General features: G+C 26.8%; 1 protein-coding gene across 3 annotated transcripts in view; it reads left to right on the top strand.

Annotated features, from left to right (window-relative positions):
* LOC105844565 (uncharacterized) overlaps nt 1-17,400 on the top strand; it is a 136,642-nt gene that overhangs the window by 70,096 nt on the left and 49,146 nt on the right. For all 3 annotated transcript variants that reach the window (XM_065793679.1, XM_065793681.1, XM_065793680.1), the window contains exon 16: nt 11,759-11,843. In XM_065793679.1, the coding sequence (XP_065649751.1) occupies nt 11,759-11,843 (85 nt within the window). The remainder of the gene's footprint in view (nt 1-11,758; nt 11,844-17,400) is intronic.

Raw genomic sequence — 17,400 nt, 5'->3', positions numbered from 1 at the left:
TGCCCAGTTTAGTTAACAGTTAACTTTGCTCAGTTTACTTTGCACAGTTTATTTAACAATTTATTTTGCACACTTTATTTCAAAAAGTTTAGTCGACAGTTTACTTCTCACATTTTAGTTAACAGTTTACTTCGCACAGGTTATTTAAAATTTATTTCGCACAGTTTGTTTTGCACAGTTTAGTTAGAATTACAGTTTAGATTACTTCACAGTTTAGATTACTTCACACACTTTCTTGTAAATTTGTAGAAAAGAAAAATTTTGAATGAAGAAAATAGGCTTTTATATTGTTAAATAGAAGCCAAGCTATAAACAAAACTCAATCAGATCAATCTTTGAACAAGTTATTGGTTAGGTGCTAGAATTCGAGGAAAAAACTTGTTCAGTGTTCCTGAAAAAATAGAGATGTTTTTGAAGAAGCCTACATTAAAGTGCTAGATGGAAAATTACATACAAATGAAGTTGAGTTAAAAAGTTGGGTGGCTCGATTTCAAAAATTTCTAAGAACAGAGTTTGATTGTTATAGCTGATAACCTGTAGTGAAATGAAATCATCTATTTGGAGGGCTCAGTTAGAAAAGGCTGCAAATTCTTTTAGTTAGGTAAATTTTTTCCTTAAATTGTTTTGTTTTGTATTTATAAAATAAGCAATATTAAAACAATTTTTAGAGACACTCCTTATATTGCACAGAAAATTGCGCATTTAACTGCCTATCTAATAAACCATATATGAATCTTAAAAATGAAATGTTTTCTTAACTTTTTATGAAGATAGTAATTAATTAACAATTTTTAAGTGGGTACCCTAAACAAGTGCAACTATGTTGTATAGAAAGTATAATTTGTAAAAAGAAAAACAAATTAACTTAAAAATTTTTTAATTTAGATTTTTTTTGTCTAAATTAAAAACTGGTTCTAGTACCCAAAACATTTATAAACAGTTACTGCAATTGGTACTAATACCTATCTAATACCCAACCTGTCTTGAATGTGTTAAAGTTAATTTTGCTACAAAGTTATTTTTTTTTTGTAACTTTAAAAAGCAGACAAATGAATGTTATGATTTTTTTTGTGTCAAATTTTATCAAAATTTATTTCATTTATTTTTAATTTCCATGTGTAGGTAAATGGATATTGCCTAGGCTGTAATCACCTTGGTGATTAAACACACACACACATATATGTATACATTTAAATTATGTAATGTAAAACATATATCACGTTTTACAGTTTTACTTAAAAATTATATTTCGTCAACATCTCCTTAATTTTGATTTATTGCATTTATTTGCCATTTTCTAAAATCTTTTGTTTATTAAATAGTGTTAAAACTTTTATTGAACAATACACCTTAGTGGCCAAAGTGGTTAGTTTGATGCATTTCTGAACTGAATTGCCATGGTTCAAATCCTTGCACATGCAAAGTTTTTTTTTTTAATTTTTTCGATTTTTTAAAATATAAAAAATTTTTTTTTTTGAAGTTCTATAAATATTATATACATAACATATTTAAGGATATTATATACTATAATTCTAAGAGAATTTGTAAAAAAGTTTAAAATTTCTAATAATAATAATAAACTTATCCTGCTACTCCAGAAGGTGCTGCTGTGGAGGCAAAAAAATTACACATAGCTAGCAAAAACTTCTTTTAAAAAGACTTATAATTGTTAAAATTTTATTTTAACAATTTTATGTCTTTTTTGCTACATTTATTTTTTTGATATAAATATATATGGCAAGATTGAAAAAAATTCAAAATTCATTACTCCAGAGAGAGGATTTGAACCCCCAAAATAACACTGATGACAGTACTTAACCACTGAGCTATCGAATTATGGGTTTTGGAGAAAAAAACCATTTTATAAATCTTTTATAAGTTCTATGTATGTGGAAAAGGTGCTTATGTTTATTTTTTTTTCTTTTAAAGCAATTTTTTTAATGAATCTATTTTTACGGGTCCAATCAGTATATATATATATATATATATATATATATATATATATATATATATATATATATATATATATATATATATTATATATATATATATATATATATATATATATTTATATATATATATATATATATATATATATATACTTATATATTATATATATATATATATATATATATATATATATATATATATATTATATATATATATATATACTTATATATATATATATATATATATATATATATATATATATATATATATATATATATATATATATATATATATATATATATATTATATATTAGTGTATTTACAAAAAAAAGTGCTCAATGTTCTTTTAGAACAAAGCAGTAATAAGTTAGTAAAAAAACACTTATCGAACTTGAGCTTCTACTGTCAGTTTCTCCTTCAGCAGAATCATTAGAAAGCCTAATGATCCTACTGAATGAAAAACTGTCAGTAGTTGCTTTGTCAATCTCCAGGGATTCTCTAATTTTTCTTATCCTGTATTCTGGAACGACTGCCAAGGTCTTAGGATTTAGCCAATCAAAGTTACCTTGGCATGTTTTAGAATGTTTTGTGGCTCTTGAACTTGACCATTTTTTGATTTTTACAGGCTTTTTGGTGTTCTGCACTTCTTGAACTGATTTTCTTTTTGGTCTAACCAATATATATATTTCTCCATGAGCATTTAAGTTGGTAATCTCCCGGATTTGAGTTTGGAGGTAGTTTAGTTTTGTTGTTGCATAATATGTTATTTAAATTTGGAGCTGAAGTAAATATATTTCTGATGTTTTGTTTTACAAATTCTCTTTGGAGTTTTATGGCGATAATAGGTATCCAAAGTTTAACAAACTGTTTATCTAATTGATTAGATGTAGTATTTTTTGAAATGTGGTCTAAATAGTTTTTGGTTATTTTAATAAGATTACTTTTGTTAAAGCCGTTATCAAAAAATGTATTTATGAGGAAATCAATTTCTAGTGAAAGAAGCTTTTAAGAGCAGATTTGTTTTGCTCTACATAAAAATTCTTTAAAGATGCTAGTGGTTATGCTTGGGTTGATGTTGGAGTTCAGTTTTATTTGAAATTTTGTTATCGCATCCCTATGGTGTACTTGAAACTCAAAAAATTCATTCATTGTATTTGTAATACAGATATCTAAAAAATTAAGTTGTTTTCTTTGTTTTCAAATTCAACAGTATAGTTTATATATATATATATATATATATATATATATATATATATATATATATATATATATATATATATATATATATATATATATATATATATATATATATATATATAAATATCGGTGAGACCAAAAAGAAAATCATTTCAAGAAGTGCAGAATAATGATCCACAGAAATTCTGTTTTGGTATCGGTTTGGGCCAAAATTTTAATTCGAACTGATACCAAAATTTAGCTTTTGATAATTTTTATAAATTTGGTAAAAAGCAAAATTTTGGTTAAAAAACATTTTACGCTTGTCAATGTCTTTTGTTTAAAAGGTTTGTTTTATGTTATTTTGTAACATTTTATTATTACCTAGTGATGCTTAAATCTGTGAATGTTAAAAGGGCGGAAGTCACATATTTTACAAAATTGACTTTTTTGCAAATATATATATATTTAAAGGATAGCTCCATCGTTTTGTATTAAAAAGGTGTCTGTCAAAAGTTTTCTCTAGCCTGTACAGTGTCTAAAAGTTTTGGTTTTTTGTTCGGACTTCAGCCCTTTTAACAAAAAACAAGAAACTTTGCACTGAAGTCAGTGGACCAAACGTAACTTCACTTTGCTGCTTTGATTGTACAACAGTGGAAACAAACTGAGTTTAAGTATCATGTTTTGATCGGAGATTAACGAGTACAGGTTTGTGTTGTGGCATTTTTAGCAATATTTTCTGTGTCAGAAAAAAAGGTTCGAAGAGTTAGGGGTTTAAAAATGGATAGAAAAGCAGTTAAAGATTTGAGAGGAGTACATACGAGTTACATTACCAGTCATGATATACTAGCTAAGGCATACACTTACAAAGACTCCTTTCCAAAAAAACTGATCCACTATGGGTTTTACTTGCTTGTTTTCTTAGAAATGAGCATTAAAACATTCGAAATGTCATATACCAGAGTATTGAATCCTTATAAGGGTCAATACTATATCCATTTCCTGACGAGAATCTGGTATAATACTACATAATTTTCTATTTTAATTAACGCTGATATATTTTTATACTCTTTCTTTAACTAAATATGCGCACACTCCCCTATTATAATTAATGTCTGTTTTTGATTTTTTTGTGGTACATCTGCTTTATTGTAGTGCTTTATGTTTAATAAATTAAGCTATTTTGTTATATTGTGTTAATTAGTTTATCACATTGTGATTACCATAACGATGGCAATTATTAACAGTTGTTTTGGTTTTTGTAAAAAAATTTTTAAGCAGTAAAGAAATATATACAATTAAAGTAATTTAGATATAAAGTAATCATAAATTTTGTACTTATCTTAGGGGTTCTTATAGTTTTAATTGGGTGTTTAATATTTTTCGTCTGAGGCTGACGAATTCGTGTTGCTTGGTGGTACACGGATTTATTCTGTTTATCGCTGTCTATGAAAATAAACTAAATGTTAAAGAAATATTTTTGCTATAAAGCTGCATATTTTTATAATACAAATTTACTAAAACGATCGACTAAACGGTTAAGCTATAATTATATCTGACATTTAAATTCATTTTATTTATTTATAAAACGAATATTTCCGGTCCAAGGCATTATTTAAAAGAATCAGACATAAATATAAAACGAACATTTCCCAAATTATAATCAAAAATAAAAAAGCAATAAAACAATAATAATTTTAAAACAAATATTTCCTTTTAAAGAGTATTAATTAAGATGAGGATAAGTTATATAATAGGCATTCCCTTAAGACCAATTGTCTCTGGTTGTGACGGACCAATCGACAACTTGTCGTTCTTTATCACAGAATTTATTCAGCCAGTTGCTGAACAACTACCAGCATACTTTAAAGACACAACACACCTCCTTAAACTCCTTCAATCTCATGTATTAGAAACTAACAATTATATTCTTGTAACGGCTGATGTTATATCTTTATATACAAACATTCCTCACCGCGAAGGTATTGACGCCGTTAAATTTTATTTAAATAGAGCACCGCCATATAACGGACCCATAAAACGCCCACCTACTGCTTTTATTGACATTATATTAGAAACCATCCTAACCCACAGCAACTTTCAATTTTCAACTGATCACTTTTTACAATTAACAGGTACTACCATGGGAACACGTATGGCCCCACCCTATGCTAATTTATTTATGGGAAGAATTGATGAGAAAATAATTGACCAATTTTCAATGTGGATTTCTTTTTATAAAAGATTTATAGATGATATATTTTTTATTTTTCATGGGCCTTCTGAGAAACTAACACAAGTTTTCGAATTTATGAATGCCATCCACTCCACGATCAAATTTACTTTCAATAATTCTAACAATTCTATTAATTTTATGGATCTAACAATTATCAAGAAGCTAGATGGAAAGTTAGAAACAACAATATTCAAAAAGGCAACAGATACAACGGCACTATTACATTATAATTCATTCCATCCCCCTCATCAAAAAAGCAACTTAGTATATAGCCAAGCGTTAAGATATAATAAGATTATTTCGAACAATTACAACCTAATTAAAGAGCTAAAACAACTAGCACAAATTTTAGTTATACGAGGCTACCCTATTCAATCTATTAACAAAGGGTTTAAAAAAGCACTACAACATACACAACACGAACTTGTCTACAACAAATATAAAGAAGGAGAAAAAGAAAAAGTTTTACCGATAGTGACAACATTTGGAAAAGTTGGAAAACTCATCAATAAAATAATAAAAAAGCACTGGAATATTGTGGAACAGGATACTGATCTTAAAAATATATGGCCAACTCCACCTATTTCAAGTTACAAAAATATTAAATCGATCAAGAAATTTTTAATCCAAACGGCACATAAAAAAACATAAATGAAAAATCTCTCTCTCTATATATATATATATATATATATTTTTTTTTTTTTTTTTTTTTTTTTATTAAGTCACAGTTCCTAGGTGTTACTATTTAGGTGTTATAATATTATTGGTTTACCTTACATAATTTTTCTAGCATTATCCATATTTGATTGTTTAGAATTAAACTTTTTATCGTGCATTTGTTATGGTCTCAAATAAAAAATCAAAAAAATGTTAATTCGGACCGTAGAGAAATCCTTATTTTAAAATATGTTTTCCCGCTGTTTACATTTATTTTGTATTTGGTATATTTCTCATGTTATTCTATTTAATTAAATACCAATTTAACCGAAAATTTTCTGTTTTTCTTTTATTGTATTTTTTACTAAAACATTATTTCATATAAGTTTTACTTTTTGTTAACCTCGATTTAGTCATGTCTTTTGTTGATGAAGTTCTTTGTTGATGAAGTTTTTTGTATCGTTTTTGTTGTGGTAAATAAAACGTTTAATTCGGACCATAGAGATAACTCATAGTTTATATATATATGCATGTATGTGTGTGTGTATGTATGTATGTATGTATGTATGTATGTATGTATGTATGTATGTATGTATGTATGTATGTATCATGTATGTGTATGTTGTATATGTGTATGTATGTATATGTGTATATGTGTATGTGTTTATATGTATATGTGTATGTGTGTGTGTGTATGTATATGTATGTGTGTATGTATATGTGTGTATATGTATATGTGTATATATGTATATATGTATATATGTATATGTATATATGTATATGTGTGTATATGTATATATATATATATATATATGTGTGTATGTGTATGTGTGTGTTTGTATGTATATGTGTATATGTGTATATGTATGTATATATATATATATATATATATATATATATATATATATATATATATATATATATGTATGTATTTGTATGTGTATATATATATATATATGAGCAATTCTTTTTGACTAGCGGCTTTCGAAATGTTTTGTTGATGGACGTCTTTTTGTTGTTGTTTTGTTATGGTCTCAAAATTACGTTTAATTCGAACGTAAAGAAAACTTAACTTTTTCGGAAACTTCGATTTAGATATGGTCTCAAAGTTATCGTTAATTCGGACCGTTAAGAAGACTTTACATCAAAACAATATTTTTCCCGCTTCGTACATCGTTTTTATATTTCGACTAATATTATTGCTTCATCACCCAAAATAATTTTTTAACCACTTATTTGGCTAAAATTTATCTGGTCTTATTTTAATATTTAGTTTATCTTATTACACTATTTTTTAATATATTTTTTATCCGCTGATTTTCATATTTTTACCATTATCAAGGAACTTTTATGTTACATTATAATACATTCATTACTCAGCTTTGTTTTAATTTTCACATGCACAATTTTCGTCTTTTATTATTATTCAGAGAATTTCTTAAATACTTCACTACATTTTTAAATCTCTACATTTTTGTAGGCGATATATATATATTTTCTACTTTTTCATATATTACTTGATTTTTAGTTATGATTTTAAGTTGCGCGGGTTGTTTCATTTTCTAACACTTTAGATTGGTTAACGAAATTCGAATGAAGTATCTATGACAGCGTTAGAGTTTTTTGAAGACTCTATTGCGATTTATTTAATTTTTAAAGGGTTTTTAATAGGGTATATTGCCATTTGATTGTTTTGGATTTATTTGTGCTGGAAGTACCTGTATGGTTTAAATGGTCTAAGGGGTTAATTTATTAGTATTTCTGTTTACACACTTTAGTTGTTTTAGTTTTGTTTTTGGCGTTTTTGCTTGAATTTTATTTTATTGTGCTTAGTTTTTTCTACCGGTGGTATGGTAAGTTATTTATTTTTATTATTTTTATTTATATGTTGCAGTAGATCGACACTTTTTATCATATCATCAAAAAAATATTAGTGCTTTACAAATTTGGGTGTGGTAGGGTTTTGGCTACTTGTAGTGAATCCTTTTTTACTGCAGTATGGAATAGGCGTAAGTCGCGGGGTAAAGCATAAGTGGCGATGATGTTTGTCTGACGGGATAAACTAGTTACAAGTGCTGATCCTCATCGAAACGCCAGTAATAATAGACGCGACTCTGAGGAGATGTTTATTACTTAATCACTACACAAATTATGTTTACACATTGGCATTAATGTTTTTTTTTTGTTTTTTTTCCCATTCTGAGGCCTTTCATTGTTGTATGCGTACTTTTTATTTTTTTAATGTATTTTTTGTTTTATTTATTTTTTGTTTGGTGATATATTTTTTTGTTTATCTTAGTTCATATTAGTATTTATATAACAATTTATTTTTTTATTATTATTATTGACAGTACTGTTTAGGTGCATTGTCTGTCTTATTTATATTTTAAATATTCCTCTATTAATCTTTATTTTTGTCTTGACAACTGTCAAAATATGCTTTGTTTGAAAAATAATTCTCCTCTATTCTAATGTACTTCATTTCTTCCCTCAGGCGTTCACTGCTCGTGTGTGACCATTCGGCGAATTTTATATATGTCAGAATTATATATATGCCAAAGTTTATAAATAATAAAACAATAATAAGTTTAAAACAAATATTTCCATTTAATCAGTATTAATTAAGATGAGGATAAGTTTACATAAATTTAAATTATATATAATAATAAAGGGTATATTAAAATATAACCTAAGTATAAAACGAAAAGTTCTACTAAAATGGTTTACAGGTTTAGAAAACAAATTACTCCACTAAAACGGCATAGATCGTAAATCGAATAGCTCCATTTATACGGTATAAATTATTATTAATTATAAACTAAATATTAACAAATGTTTTCCCTAAAGGATATACATTATGATTTAATATAAACTGAGAGAGTTTTACAACCATAAAATAAACAAATATAATATAAGCAAATTATAATTTCTTAACAAAGTATTGATTGAATATTTTCAATAAAGCAGTATAAACGAAATTTAGATATAAACTATATATAAATTGAATATCTGCGCTAAAATGATATACATTTCATATAGCGATATAAATATAATTGACTAGAACTTCCCCCTCTTCACTAAATGCTTCTATACTGGGCACCTGTCTAACTTTTTTGATCATTGTCTAACTAACACTAACTCCAATAAAATTATAGCTTCTTTCTCACTCACATTTTTACAGCTGTATTTGTTCCTTAAAGTAACTGGGTTCTTTTGGGGTTCAGATACGAAGTTATACAAAAAAAAAAAAAAAAAAAAAAACCCTAATTGTTAAAAACATACGCAAATCAGTCCTGCCCATTCTTACCACTAAATTGTAGGCTTCTAACTGGACTTTTGTCCTTTTTGTTAATTACTTGCTTAATACTTACTCTAAAATAATCTTTTTTGCATTTTCGCTTAGGATTTGATGGCCTGATGTATTCCAAATAGTGACTAGACTTTTGCTCTAGTTGCGAACAATATTTAACAAAAAAACTGATCCACTAATGGTGGAAAAGAAAGGTATTTTTCAGTGAAGATTTGAACGTGAAATTAGTATGAACTGTTCATGAAAAAAATGAAGGGGTAAAGTTCATTCAAAACTCCTATTATAACTACTACAATGAGCACTTTCATTTATGTTTCGGGCAACATCAAGTAGACACTTGCTGCATATGTGAAGAGTTAAAGCTAAAGATAAAATCACCTTACCTTAATGAAGTTGCTAAGCAAACAGCAAAAAGGGCAGGCTAGAAAGTCTCCAAATGAAACTTGCTCCTTTCTTTTGCACTACCTGTCCTTAAGAGTATGATGAACTCAACTTTAGGCCAATAATTGTGAGGTGCAAAATAAAAACCACTGCTTTTCAAAACTTTTTATGGTGCTCAATGACAATAAGTGGATTAAAAAGGTCAATCAATTTTTCCCAATCAGAGGGCACAGCTTTTTGCCCTGTGACCGTGACTTTTCGATTATAAAAAGAGAGTTAAGAAGGCATGACAGAGTGTACAGCGTTCAAAAAATAGAAAAATTATATTAAAATGTAGTAATCAAAGAAAGTTTATAGTGGTTGATGTGGCGAGTTCATCTCTAGTTTATGATGTTGAAAGTTGGTAGCCAGTTCTCTATAAAAGAAGCGTTACCTCAATTGAAACAATGGGTAAACCCAGAAACTAACAAACTCGGTTTGCAATAAGCAAATTTTACAATTTTCAATACCATTGTGACAACATAGGTCAATGTAAAGCAAGTGAAATTTTCGATGGTATTGTCAAACATACTTTTATGATGAGAAAAAATACTTAAAACAAAGTGACCTGCCAGAACAGCATCCTTACTCAAACGGAATAGTTCCAATAAAATCTGCTAAATTAAATGATTTAAGAAAGTGTATTAAGTATATCCCACATGACCATATTGACTACTGCAATGGCCCACAGCAGAAAACAACAATGGAGAAGCAGAAGGTTGTTGGGGGAAAATGATTAAGCATAGCTGATATAATTTCTGCAAGTAACCTTTTTTTCTTTATAATTTTTGTTAAAATGTATAAACAGTTCATAAATATACATTTTGTGAAGATTTATTGCAATTTGTGACATTATTTTCTATAGTCCAAAATTAAAATCACAATAAAATAAGCAGTAATTATTTGTTGAATGTTAAAAGGACTGAAGTCCACAGTGTTAGTTGGTTTATAGGTTCTTTAAAAATAAATATAAAAAAATTAATAATGAATGATATAAAAAATAAACAAAGAAACTGCTCTATGCATTAAATCAAGTTAAAATTAAAACAGAGCTATGTATATATAATTTATAAATAAAAATACATATTTTTTACAAATGTTTGTTTTATGCTTATTGTAATCATCAGGTAAAAATATAAGGTTTTTCGTGAGAATATTTCTGTATATATGAAAAAAAGAAAACTACGTCAAAGAACTCTTGTCTTTAGATTTGTGGTTATCTAGTGGGACTTTGTTCTTATGATAAAATTTTGATATCTATTTTCTTTTTTTCTTTTTTTTTGTTTGTTTCTTTGTAAAAAAAATTTTTTGTCTTAGCTAAAAAGGTATTTTTTTATTTTATTGTATGCAAGGGGGACCATGATAAACTATTTGTTTTTAATTTCTCATTTGTACCCCATAAATATTTTGAAAGCATAGTTGCATTTTTTGTCAATAAATATTATAAATAAATGAAAATTGTAGAAGAGCAAATGTTATTTGCAAATGCCTTATATCCTTCCCAAACATACATGGCAAAACATACAAACAAAGATAGGCATATATGGATGTGCTTTATCAGTAGTACAATATATAGTCATATCGATAGATAGTATTAATATAAATTTGGAAAAGTTCTGTTGAATTTAATTTATTCTTGTATTGAAATAAGTTTTTATGTTTGTACTAATGGTCTTTAAAATTTCTCCATGTTTGGTCGATATAATTGAATCTTCTGTGATGAAGTTTTATATTATAAATATATACTATATTTTTTTGAAGGCATTTTTTTCTAAATAGCATTACAATATTTGCCAGCAGTGGCATGATTGGTGGTTTGAGGTTCCTAGATAATACTAGTTAAAGTTTTTTATAAGCAATAATTATATTTTGATGTCAAGTAAACAGTTGTAGCTTACTTTTGTGTCATATATTTCTAATGCCAATTGTTATCATTTAATTTTACAATGAAAAAAAAAGTTATTTAACTATATAGTATGAAGTGTTTTAATGGTAAACTTTTTTTTTAGTTTTGGACAGATCTTGTTGAATTGAAAAAATATGTTGGATGTAGACATTGTATTGGTATCAAAGATCAATTCTTAAATTGTCACGGTAATTATTGGCATTTTTCAATAGATAAGTTTTAATGAGTTTAAATTATTAATTTTTTTTTAAATGCCTGTGCACACACTAAAAACACTGTTTATTTATTGTGAATAAGGAAAAGAATTGATAAGGGGTCGTCTATAAATTATGTTGTGCAATTTTCGACAATATCAGACCCCTCCCTCAGTAACAAGTCATCATGTTTATGCCCCTTCCCCCCTCCTCCTCCTTAAAATAACACCACATATTTGTACCATAAAAATACTAATACATAAAATGTTTGAATAAATTTTTTTAGTCCCATAGTTCAATATAAAGTTGCATAAGTTAACAGCAATTTAATGGACAAATAATCTCCAAAGCAGAGTCGTATTCAGCTTTTTTTGGTCTTTGAAATAGCTAACTTCCAGACATAGAGCAAACGCTAATCATTTATATGTTTATACTTACGTCAAATAAGAATGCTTTGCAATAATTTGACCATATAAAAATTACAACCCCCTCAAATTGAGGGGAGTTTGAACTTTATATGGTCATACTTTTTGAACACTGAGAGATAATTCTATGAAACTTAAAAATTGTCAATGAATATAAGTCTAGTTGAAAATAATACAAAAAATATTTCATCAACTTGTTGCTCTCACGTTTGGGGCAGGGGGGCACAAAATTTGGGGCTTTTTTGTTCCCAGCCTCCAATCATCGCAATTTATTGCAAAGCATTCTTATTTGACATAAGTATAAACATATAAATGATTGTCGTTTGCTCCATGTCTGGAAGTTAGCTATCTCAAAGACCAAAAAAAGCTAAATATGGCTCTGCTACGAAGATATATTTAATTTTTGATAAATATATTATTTTAATAACTTTATTAAAATAATATTTTATAATAATATATTACACTAGCTTATTTTAACAATAAGCTAGTGTCACAGTGCAAGTTGTATTAACATCATAATATTTTATGCTAATAAAATACCATAAAATAGTTGTTTAAAAGTTATATTATTATTAATTATTTTGTCATTGTTAAATTAGCTTCTACATCATTGACTTCTAAAGTCCTAAACATATACATTAGTCAACTAAAATTTAAGTCAATTTAAAATGTCAATTCCAATTTATTTTAAACTGAAATTGCTGCAGTCAAGTGTTTTAGGTTAAGCACTCTTTTAATTAATAGAAAAAATTTTCTAGATTTAAAACTTATAAAAAAAAAAAAAATAGTGTCACAAACCTGAATACCCCTTCCCTCCCCTGTTACAAATCGTCACAAATTTGCTAACCCCCCTTCCTCCCTATTGTGTGAATAAATTTGTGGTCAAACCCTAAGAAACAAGCAGTAATATTTTTGAGTCAATAGTATATATATATACATACATATATATATATATATATATATATATATATATATATATATATATATATATATATCTTTATATATATATATATATATACACATACATATATATATACAGGCTTCGGCAGGAATGGCAGGCTATGGCCCGTGCCCGTCTGAGTACCCGTCTAAGTCAGTTTATAAGTCAGTCAAAAATAAATTTTGAGTAAAAAATAAGGTGAATTTTATGATATTTTTTTATTTATGTACTCTTTTAAAATTTCTCTTATGACATAATTTTAATATGGATAGCAAAATCCATGTTGTAATTTTTTATATTCAAATGTAAAATTTAAACAATTATAATTTACACTTAAATAATAAATAACAATAAATAAAAAACAACTTAAATAATATAACTAAATCGTACAGTTTTTCAAACGACGATAACTGATTGATATAATATCGAATTACCGTATTATATCGAGTATAATATCGAATTAATATAATATCGAGTTACCGTATTATGTTATAAATTTAATAATTATTTGATTAAAAAAGGGAAATATACGCATTTGATGCACAAGAATTAGGATTTTATTTTGGGTTTTTGGTATTTATAATAATAACAATAATTAAAAAAATTATCCATGTGATCTTTTTTTCGATAAACTAGTTTGTCTTACTTTAAAGACATTTAAATTATTTCCCTGTTAACTTCCGCGTTAACTTAATGGTTTTTCTTAACGAGACGGCAGCTTATTTAATATGCAATTGTATAACTCGTTATTAAAAATGAAATATCTCATTAAAAATCAACAGACGGCTAATCAATTTTTATAGAATAATATAAATAGTGTGTCTGCTTTGTAGTTATCAAGTTATTCAAGTTATCCAGTCATTCAAGTTATCCAGTCATTCAAGTTTTCAAGTTTTTCTAGTTTTTTACTATCAGTAAAGATAGTAATGGCATCTTCTGGTAGAAGAGTTACACTAACAACGTTTTTAAGTTGGGGTAAAGATGGAGTCTGTGGAAAAGAAACCGAGGTGGAGAATGGAACAATTTTTGTTGTGAAGATATTAAAATAAATTAATTAGAAGCCATTAAAATAAATGATCCGAATTTCACTAATAGTGAGAGGGAAAGTGTTATAGAACGTGTTACTGATGTTTTTTTACAAAAACGACGAACAGCTATTTTTGATCCGATCAGCCTAAAATCTGCTACACAAAAAAAAGATGAACAAGTAGACATAGATTTCGTTGATTCAGATTTAAGTAGTGAAAGTGAATTGGAATTATCAGAATCGAGTGGAAGTGAAGAAACTGAGTTAGATTTTGAAATTGGAGAAGTTTTGCCATAATTTTTGTAAAACTATATAAATATATAATAAAATATAAATATATAAAAAATATATAAATAAAATATAACTATACATGTTACCTTTTTTATCTTTTTTTATTATTTTTTTTATATTTATAAAAAAATAATGTACAGTTGTCTTCATATTATTGCTGTTATTCTAACACTATATTTAATGCATTTGAATTCATTATAAATATATTTTAAAGCAATAAAATAATGCTGAATTTTAAAGTCAACAACGGTTGACTTCAAGCTTTTTTTAGTTTATATAATGCTTTTTTAATACATGCTTATATTGTATAAGAAGTAATGGAAGCCCGGTATCTTAAAAAATTAATAGTACTTCTAAATAAAAACTTTTTACTAATTTTATTTAGAGAAATTTGATTTCAAATTTTTTTATTTACGTAGCAGATTAACTATTTCCGATCAGGATAGGCATAGGTAAAGCGAAGTTATAAAAATTATAAAACAAATTATAAACAGTTTAAGTGAGTTTTTAGTTTTCATGCCCAATAGAATGCATAAGTATATAAACAATTGAATTGAAACATTAACATTAGTTACCAAACAATTCTTAAACTATCGAACTCATTCATTTAAGGTTTAAAAAAAAAGATTTCAAACTATTTGTGGCTATAGCTTAAAAAAGTCGCAGTTAGATTTTGAAAATTTTATCATTCTATAAGATTTTTATTCACTAGAAACGAAGGAACTAAAGAAGCACAATATACTAAAATATACTAAAATAGACTTTGGTAAAAAAACACGTCAGGATGCTTAAATAAGGAAACGTGATGAAACGCCATGGTTGTTTCTATGATTTTTTCCGTCGTTTTCAAGTTTATTGGTTTGCCTATATCTGGAATAAAGAAAAAAAATGAACATGAAACTAAATAAAGTTCACTCAAATAACAAATCTAAATAAAAGCAACCATAAAACAACTAACCCGCGAGAAACGAAAATAGCTCTGAGCAAATAAAAAACTTTGAAAAACAATTATTGAAACTTGAAAAGTATCCAACTCATTTACTTTTATTAATAAAAGTTTTTTTTTCTAATTAGCTCTCAAACAATTGGCTCTCTAAGTTATTATTTTAGTTTAATTCACAAAATATTTCATTTTCAATGACATTTTCAATCAAAAATAGAAGATAAATTTATAAACTTTAAAAAAAAAAAAAAATTTAAAGTTGTAAAAGCCCGTGCGAGATCATCGAGACGGGCGGCCTTCCTAGTCCGCAAAGTCTATTTGTGACGGGTTTTTCATAGCCCGTGCGGTTTTTACTCCTGCCGAAGCCTGTATATATATATACATATATATATATATATATATATATATATATATATATATATATATATATATATATATATATATGTATGTATATATATATGTATATATATATATATATATATATATACACACACACACACACACACACACGCACACATATGTAATGAGGTGGTTTTAATAATTAATCTGGACACTTTTCTCCCTCATTTACATGATGTTAGTTATAAAGAAGATGTAAAAAAATACTTGGCTGAATATAACAAACTTAGCCTGAAAATTATGATATTTAGGATATGCTCAATGCTTTCGTTGTTTTTTTATATTTATGTTGAAACCTGTGATGGCAATTAAAAAAACCTGCAAAACATGCCTATGACAACAGCAAACTTTCAAAAAATAGTTATTATGAAGCTTTGTTCATAATCAAAATCAAAATGAAAAAAGTTATTATTCAATAAACATTTGATTTCTTTTGTTTATACTTTTTAGACCATTAACTTTAACTTGGCATCAACTGCCGAGGACTTGAAGTAGTTATTGTTTTTGTTTGTTATAGCCTATTAAACTCAAGTTGAGCTCTTAAACAAATACCATCCTACATTTAACCAAGTCATTGATGACTTTGAGAGGTTTTCGTTCTTGATACTTTAGTTGAGATTAAAGAATAAAAAAAGACCCAAAAATTGTGAACAAATTTATATCGTAAAAATCTTTATAATGAAGTGCATGGTCTTGTTGTTGAGTACAGTTTGCTACTGGACTTTTAAAGCAGTATTTCAGAAATACGTTGGTGATGAACACATTTACATCTTGCAGTTGATGTCACTTTATCTGACCATTGGAGAAAACAGACTAAAGACAGCTATCGCTTGGCTGTAGTGTATTGTGTTGCTTAAAAATTAAAACTGTATTCCGCATTCATGTGTGTTACCCAAGAAAATTATAGAAAGTGCAAACTCCAACTGCTATACATAATGAATACTGGTCAATGTAGGCCTAGTATGTAACCGACTGGGTTTGAAAAAGGTCTCATTTTTAGCAAGGGCCCCAACCCTACCCTTGCTAAAAACGAGACCTTTTTCAAACCCAGGCTGAACTATAAAATTTAGCAGGGATTGATAGCCAGGGCTAGAAAAAAATTTATAATACTTTATATATTATAATTTTATGCTTACATTTATTATATATTAAATACTAGCATATATTTATATATTTTCAAAATTTACTTCCAACAAGTTTGCAAACAACTACGATTAAATTATAAGTTACTTTAAAATAGAGAATAAGTAAAAATACTAGGAAATGGTTAACAGAAGACTTGAAAAGTTTTAGGTTGTATATAAAAGAAAAATGTGAAGATGGCTAATAGTTATAAGGTTTTTTTGATGTGCTAGGAAAAAACTTGATTAATAAAAGTTTTTATTGCATGAAGGGACAGATACAGTAAAAGGATACAACTTGTTGAATAAGAAACAAGCAAGAATTAAATTTGGTTTATCATAATAGAGATAAGATAGTTTTGTTGTCTAACAAAAATTACAGATTTTAAGTCCAGAATTTAAATC

Source organism: Hydra vulgaris, chromosome 03, assembly GCF_038396675.1.
Source record: "Hydra vulgaris chromosome 03, alternate assembly HydraT2T_AEP".
Classification (NCBI taxonomy): Eukaryota; Metazoa; Cnidaria; class Hydrozoa; order Anthoathecata; family Hydridae; genus Hydra; species Hydra vulgaris.
This window is presented reverse-complemented; position numbering and strand designations above follow the sequence as displayed.